The 8,351-nt window shown below is 38.1% G+C and overlaps 1 protein-coding gene across 1 annotated transcript; it reads left to right on the forward strand.

Annotated features, from left to right (window-relative positions):
- The first annotated feature begins 5,725 nt into the window (after positions 1–5,725).
- Positions 5,726–6,814, forward strand: LOC129258352 (beta-3 adrenergic receptor-like). Its single transcript, XM_054896635.2, has one exon. It carries the CDS (start codon positions 5,726–5,728, stop codon positions 6,812–6,814), a length of 1,089 nt encoding a protein of 362 aa, XP_054752610.2.
- Positions 6,815–8,351: the final 1,537 nt, after the last annotated feature.

Consider the following 8,351-nt stretch of genomic DNA (forward strand, 5'->3'; position numbering starts at 1 on the left):
GACATGGCACATACAATGTGAAAATATCAAATAATTATAATTTGTTATAATAACATAAGAAAGTGGAGAGTGGATGGGTGTGGCATGACATCATCAGCCCACCTAATATATATTCATGGTAGCGTATGTGCATAGTAACTAAAATTTAAAATTCTATAACAAAAATTTTGATATTTTCAGCCCGGACCAGTATCCCCTTAAAGGTATTGTTTAACTTTGTGAGCAGCCGATTTAAAAAATTCTCAAACCAAGATGAAACATGTGTACAAGTGCATGTATTAGAACTAATAAACCCTGAAAACAACCATGATTGAGAATGAAAAGCTAAAACTACAAGGCAAACCCCGATTTTGTAAATAGGCGTCTTATAGACGCCTAAATAGTACACATAAGTGTATGGGATGAAATTAAGATGGTGTTTTCGGTCACTTTATATTTCAATTTTTGAAGAACTAAATAATGATTTTCGAACGCAATTTTTTCTGGGCTTCATTTTTGTAACATCACAGACACAGGTGACAAGTGTGACCTTCTAGCTCAGATTTTTTTAAAGTCAAACTAATGTTAACCAATCACTTTAACCATTTCAGAGAATGAGACTGAATGCATTTTGTTGAAAATGAAATAGGGCTACATTGTAAACGGAATAAAATAAAATTAATGTAGGTCTAAATTATTCATGAGAATTCATTATTCTATAGTTATGTTTTTTGCTCTATTCCGATATCCAAAGAAATGGCCATGAGCCTGCGGAAGCAATCAAAAATAGTTAGATATTCAATCTCAAAACAAAATTGCACATAAAAATAATTGCATTACAGAATCATATTCACACATGAGTTTCTGCGCAATTTTTTTTCCATAATCATGGTAATGCCATAATTTTATTGTTCGTAATTCTACCTTGTGTGAACGATTAAATGATTTTAGGCATAAAATCAAACTCTTACTATCATTTTAAGGATTGGACCTCTGTAAACGAGCGAGAACTGTATGAGTTTGGATTTTACTCCACAGCAAACGAAAATCATGTAATTATTAACGGCGCCCAGCTAAATAAAGCATGCACAAAGATATTTGCGAACATCTTTCTGTTTCATTTCCAACAAAAAACTAATAATACAGTGACAACAATCTGGGATAATGATTGGTTTGAAGTAGTTGTTGCTCTTAATAAAAAGATTATTATATCTACTTACGGTAAGAAAATGATATACCACATAAAAGAATGGAACAAAACCCCTCGTTAATTAACTCACTCTACCGTGTGAGTAAATTACTGAAAAGGTATGTTGAAATGGATTTTAATACAACCCTTGAAGGATTACGACATCATTGACATCTGGGCCCTGTCTTACAAAGAGTTACGATTGATCTGATCAATCGTAACTCTATATGGACATCCATCAGTGTCATAACTTTTTCTACAGGAAATTTGCAAAATGTCCTTTGTAAACAAAGGAGAACACACCGAACTGTCAAGAAATCAATGAACTTATGGATATACATTCATAACTAGACATTTTTTTGGAACAAGCATGCATTTTATATGTTGACTTTGCTGGCTTTCCATAGTTGCGATTGTTCGGATCAATCGCAACTCTTTGTAAGACGGGGCCCTGGATTCATTCATTGCAGTCATGCCTTTATTTAGCGCAAACCCAAATTTTCATCACAGCAAAGAATAATCCAAGCGTAAACGCATACCACATACGGTATCAAATTATTTGGGAGAAGACACTCTTTCAGGCCAAATATGATAATTACGTGTTAATGGCATATTTTTCCTTTAAGTGGGAATTTGTGAGGTGTCGTGTTTTTTTTACTCAAACGATATATATACGGATCTATTTTTACCTCGTTCCTGTTGTCACGATTGAAACGGTGGTCTCAATCGTCGAGTAATCGTAGTGATCTTATCAGATCGTATCAGATCAGTCGTGGCAATCGTATTGATCGTATAATTTTTTTGAATGGTTTGAAAAGTTTCCCGATTAGTTACGGAACGTCCGTAAAGGATCGCACGATGTAAGAAGGAGGTATTAAGAAATTTCTAAAAACACATCTCTTTCCCGATCAGTCGTTTTCTTTTCATCTCCATGTATTGGTATATATTAATTATTATGCAGTTTGATGCTTAACGTTTATAAACGCTGTGATGTGGTTACCTACAGAGCGTGCTTAATACTGGTTACTGTTATACGGTGAAGAATTAACTGAAAGTAAAAAAAAGGGGATGGGTCGCAGGAGTGAAACACGGGGAAGTAGAAGAAGAAACATACAAACAAATTATTTGATTTGATTTGCATTGTTGCTTGGATTTTGCTATGATTTCTTTACCATTTCTCTCGTATCCCTGCCAATCTTCCTCTTTTGACACACAAACCTTAAAAATAAAAAGACACAACCATGAACTGCGATCTATATAACGAGGTGTAAGCGAACGAATACAAGCACTTGATTTGATCTTGCCATCATGCTATGCATCATTACATTAAGAATCAGGTTGATTTGCCAGGCGGCGAAATTCTTTACAATTGTACGGGAATTTCTGTAAACGTGATTCGATCCAAAATTATATTCACGGAGGCTAACAAAACGACCCATACTGTCAAGTTGCGGAGTTGTAATTCTGAAATGCTTCTAATATAATATATATCAGACAAATTTATTTCATTTCACCATGCAAGGCAATTTCTGCCGTCCTGTAGTATTTATTGATAATTATGGTGTAATAATGAATAAATGATAATTTCCTGAAATACATTATACACATCTATACGCTCTCCTTGCATCCTCTCCCACAAATGAGAGAGAGAGAAAGCGAGGAAGAGGGAAAGAGAGAATAATACCCCTTTCTTAAACCCATCCTCCAATAATCCGCCTAAGAGTAATGCGGATAATTCAATAAAAATTGCATTCACAAACTCCGAAAATAATCCGCACTATTTTTTACGAGCGCCCGACCTGAAAAAGACGGATAATTGTCATGGCAACTACACACACCCCCTCCGATGGGGTTGTGTTGGAAAAGGGTGACCTTGTGACCGCACCATGGCAATTATCCGCATTACTTTGGAAATGCGTTCATAAAGTCAAAATCTGGTCCCGATGCCGCTATTATGCGGATAATTGCAGCATCGAAATAATGCGGATAACTCTGGTCCCGCTCCGATTTTACGACCAAATTATGCGGATATTATCCGCATAATTGGGTTTATGAAAGGGTATAAAAGAGAAAGAAAGAGAGGGGTAGAGAGGGATAAGGCGAGCGAGCGCAGGTGGTGAAAATTAGGTCCGTTTGCTCATGAGTTTTTGCTCCTTACAATTTTTTTCTCAAATACTCATAATTTTTTCCTCAATGAATTCTGCCTATCCCTTTTTACACAAACAGCGCACGTACGGATACACATACGCACGCCTGCCCACCTACAAGTTTATGGTGGAAACCGAGGACATGTTTTTCAAAGAAAGTATTTCAGTACATAGCAGAAGACTTTTGTGTATGTAGATATTGATAATTTTTCATGATTATGAAATGTCACTATACAACCGAGGATATCTTTTATGATTTTCTTTTTTATTGTACGCCTATGCAAAAGGTTTATAATTTGAGACCGTTTGTTTGGTTCCCAAGTTGTGTGTCCTCGGTCCAAATTTGAAGAACATGTGCGTTTCCTCGTCCACCAAAACAGCCACCTTGAAAATAATAATTTAATACAAAGTCCGTCTAGATGGTCTATGAGTTCCCAGAGACACATTTGCTTTGCTCAATACGATAGATTCATGCATGAAAAAAGACACACCCAAAAATGTCGTCAACTTTTAGTTTCACTCGACAGTTTCTAGAATGTCTCGTGAAACCATTCCGTAAATGTCTTGGGGCAATCAACCTTTTGTACTTTCGAGTCCCATTTTCTCAAGTTTTACTATACTTCAATAACTGACCAAGTCGTGGTCCTTTGAGAACTTTACAGACTGTCAAATGTACAACAAATCAGAGACATACGATTTCATGAAGGTCCCACAAAGGGGGTCTGACGTACATATTTTATGGAATTGCCCCTCGCTTACTTTCAAGGGTTAAAGCTTTTTATTTCATTTCCAGTGAAATATAATGCAAAGTAATATAAATCAGATACCTACTAACGAATATACAATTATTTCAAGCATTTCATAACATCCTCAAAGGCCTCCATTCAGTGGCGTACCTAGGATTTTCCACAGGGGGGGCAAATTCGTCCGCCAAAAATTTGACAAGCAAAAAAAAAAAAAGGTCTTCAACCACAAATAAAGGATCTCGTCCGCCAAAAAATTTGACAAGCAAAAAAAAAAAAAAAAGGTCTTCAACCAGGGTAGGCAGGGATATGTCGCTTGCATGGGTTGTGACTCGTCAGGGGGGGGGGCAGTCTGCATGCCCCCTCTGCCCCCCCCCCGTATGTACGCTAGTGCCTCCATTCCACGGAGAGCAAGACCGTTGTAAGAACACATGAAGAGCATTTCATCTAACAACCTGCCAGATCTGAGAACTTTCCTTGATTTTGATTGGCTGAGAATAGTATCTATGACAACTGCCGGATCAAACAGGGACTTGTCGGATAAAACACATGAAAAATCCTTTCATGGCATGCGGCCCCTAAAAGACCGTGAAACTTGCTTTGTCTTTCAATAGTGTAGTCTTTCAATGAACTTTCAATGATCTATGAGGTCCGATTACTTGATTTCTGACAGATCTTTGAATGGTCTTTGTTCTTTCCATGGCCTCCAAAACTTTTGAAACGGTTCAAAACGTTTTAAGGAAAGTGGTCTTCCAGTGGTCTTACCTATCATGTCTCAATGAACTTTAATAGGACTTGTGTAGTCTTTCCGTGTTCTCTCGACAGTCTCTGAATTAATTTATTTGTAGAGATCACTGAAAGACCCCTGACAGATCCTTGAAAGATTATTGATAAAACAGTGAAAGTCCATAGAAAGATTACCAAAAGTCCAGAAGCATAAAGATCTCTAAAGGACCATTTAAATACTATTGAAAGATCGTTGACAGATCTAGTCTAGGATCGGCAAGACAAGAAGTATCAGCTAGTCTTTTAGTGTTCTTTCGGGGGGGGGGTGGAGCCATTCCACAGAGACGACAAATTTCTTCGAGACTGTTGAAAAACCTCGCCAATTTTCGATCTCTCATTCGTCTTCCAAGTGTCTCCATTCTGTGGGAGGGAGAGGGGCTAACGAAACTATGAACTTGCATTGAACAGATAGTTTTCAATTTAAATAGACTCAAAGAAATAAATAAATTAATGAAGATTAATCATATCCATGTTTGTATTTGTGTTACCAAACAGATTCGTCTGGGCGTTCATCCTTAAAGGATGCTGTAAGGAATGTCAACCACTCTTCAAGATCCCAGTTCCTGAACAGCTTTTAACTGCTCTACCGAATGACAGAGTTCACAATAATTATAGCAAATTAGGGAGCATTTCATCAACATTTCTGACTACTTTCCTTAATTTTAATTGGCTGAGAAGTACAGTTCTGATGACAACTGTCAGATACAACAGGACAGGTCGTATTAAACGTCCGACAAGTCTTTAATGAAACGCTGCCCTGGTCATTATTCATGCTATTACCGCCTATTGTCACGCCACCTCATTATGATCGATGAACGAATGTTTATAGGTATCATTCGACCTTCATTTTTCAGAATTCGATTTCCATGGATCTTGGGAATATGAGCATGATCGAATATGGCAGTACAACATCGTCGTATCCTATCACTGGACCTGGACCGACGACCTCACTGGACCCGCAGCAATCACTAACAGGTGTCACACTGATCGCTATTACCGCTGTCCTGTCAATTGTGTGCAATATCTTGAACCTCATCATCTTGCCCCACCTAGCAGAACTGAATGAAGCCAGTCGTGTGTTCTACATGTCATTAGCAGTCGTTGATCTGGCCACAGGTATCTTACTGCTGCCAATGAGCGTAGCTGCCGTCGGAGGAGAGTGGCCGTTTGGAAATCCGCTCTGTAAAGCTCTAGGGTATTTTCTGACGGTGACAACGGGACTATCCTCATCGACAGTATTTTACCTGAATGTCGACCGTTTCATCGCAGTTACAAGACCTTTGCGTTACGCTTCTCTTGTCAATCGGAAGCGCGCAATTGCCACAATGGTATCTCAAACATTCGGAACTTTCATCATATTGTTCTTTGTTCTGTATTTCGCCGGCGATCGATTCAACATCATTGTCTACCGGGAATTCGGAGTTTGCTTAGTGGACTTTTCTCAGCCATATTTTGCACCGTACACGATATTTAGCTTTGCTATTTCCATGTGGATGTACGCTATTTTACTTCTTATTTTTTATGTTTTAATGTTGCATATTGTGCGGCGGCATGCTCGGACGATTGCCAGTCAAGCCGCAGTTGCCATGGTGAACGCTTCGACCGTCCGCAGTGAATCGCAAACGCGCACTACTGAACAGTTTCAGAAGGATGTCGAACGTGCCGAGAAACTCGCACGTCACATGCGCCACCGCGGGCTAATGAAATCAGTGATATTGACGGTATCGATCGCCGGGGCATTTTATATTGCTTGGTTGCCTTTTACAATCTGTGAAGTTGTGGCGGCCGTGCGTGGCAAAAGGATTCCCCTAAACATCATGGAGCTCGTGTCGAAGTTGACCTTGTGCAATGGTTGGTTGAACACTGTGATTTACCTACTGCTGAAGGCAACCTATCGACAAGCAGTGGCTGAGTTTGTTCGTAAAACGTGGAAGGGATTGTGGAATCATCGAAGAGCTGACGTATTTTGATCACCTTTCAAAATCTTCCATTGACTTTTAAAGGAACCAATTTCCCCCTCTGCATTAAGTTTTTTTTTAAATTATCACCAAACAAATAATTATGCCTATATTAATGGTAATGCGCCAATAAAGCTGGATGAAGTTGAGAGTTTAGCATCAATAATCTCTGAAAAATTAAACTGATAACGTTCTTTCAATATCATAGATATTTTTTTCCATATCTGGGGCCCGTTTCATAAAGGTTTCAACTGTTGTAACTTTGCCATTATGTCAACTACCATGGTAACCTTCATTGTGATCGGCTGCTGAGCCCTGTTGCCATGGTAGTTGCCATAGAGGCAAAGTTACAACAGTTGTAACTCTTTATAAACGGGTCGCATGATCCCATTAGGCTAACCTGCCCCCCCCCCCCCAAAAAAAAAAATGAAATTGCATTATTTGGCGTACGAGTACGATATTACTTTTAAAGCTCGTATACATTTGTATGTATACAGTAGAGTCAAACTGATAATAGAGTAAAATGAATTTATATTGCTAGGCGAAAACAAACTGCTCACCGATCACTTAATTCAAAACTAAGCACGAATTAACATCTGAACATATAGATTAGCACAAAATAATCTGGACATGTTTCATAAAAAGATCGTACAGTGGCGGAGCTATAAGGGGGGGATTAAAGCCCCCACCCCTCCCCTTATGCTGCCAAGTAAAAAGTAATGACCTGTATTTTTAAGGTACCCCAAAATACCTTCATTTCATAGTGACTAGGCTAATGATGGTGTTACTTATAATAATAACAATAATACAATATTAATAAGCCCCTATTTCCCTCACACAATTTGTTTGATTTTTGTTTATTGTTTGCACACACAACATAAATACACAAACAGACACAGCACGCAAATTGACTTTTATAATCTGTTACGTGCATGTTTGTCAACTTATGCGGCAGTCACATTTCCCCTATAGGTCGTTTTATCAAATTTTATTCAAAACACCAATATGTAGCTGGTATATAAAAAATGTTAAAACGGCTGTTTTCGACTCGCCGTATACGGCCGCCATAGGGGAAATATAACTGCACCATTAGCATTATTTTATTGTCATGCCTAGTTATATCAAAATGGTGATTGTATTTAAGTTTATAGTACACTAATTGTACCAAAGCATATTTGAATGGTTATTTTTAAATTTTAACTTTATAATAACATTCATTTCACCTTCTCTCGCATCTTCTACCCCTTCATTTTCGTTCAGTTGACTACCATGTACCCGCTGGAAAGAACAAATAGTCGACACAGTGTGATAATAATTATAGTCGATACATAGTCGGTATGAACACAGTGGCCCGTATTCTGATAGCAGGTTTAACTTTAACTCAGGTTTAAAGTTGAGGTTTAAGTATGGAGAGCCAATTGTTACATAAATCACTAACGGTAGAGATATCATAATTCAGCTCATTTGGCTCTCAAATCTTTCATAATTGTCTAGGAAGCATAAATAGATTATTGTCTTCACCATCGATGAATCAGGAAAGAGCAAAGTA

Source organism: Lytechinus pictus, chromosome 4 (genome assembly GCF_037042905.1).
Source record: "Lytechinus pictus isolate F3 Inbred chromosome 4, Lp3.0, whole genome shotgun sequence".
Classification (NCBI taxonomy): Eukaryota; Metazoa; Echinodermata; class Echinoidea; order Temnopleuroida; family Toxopneustidae; genus Lytechinus; species Lytechinus pictus.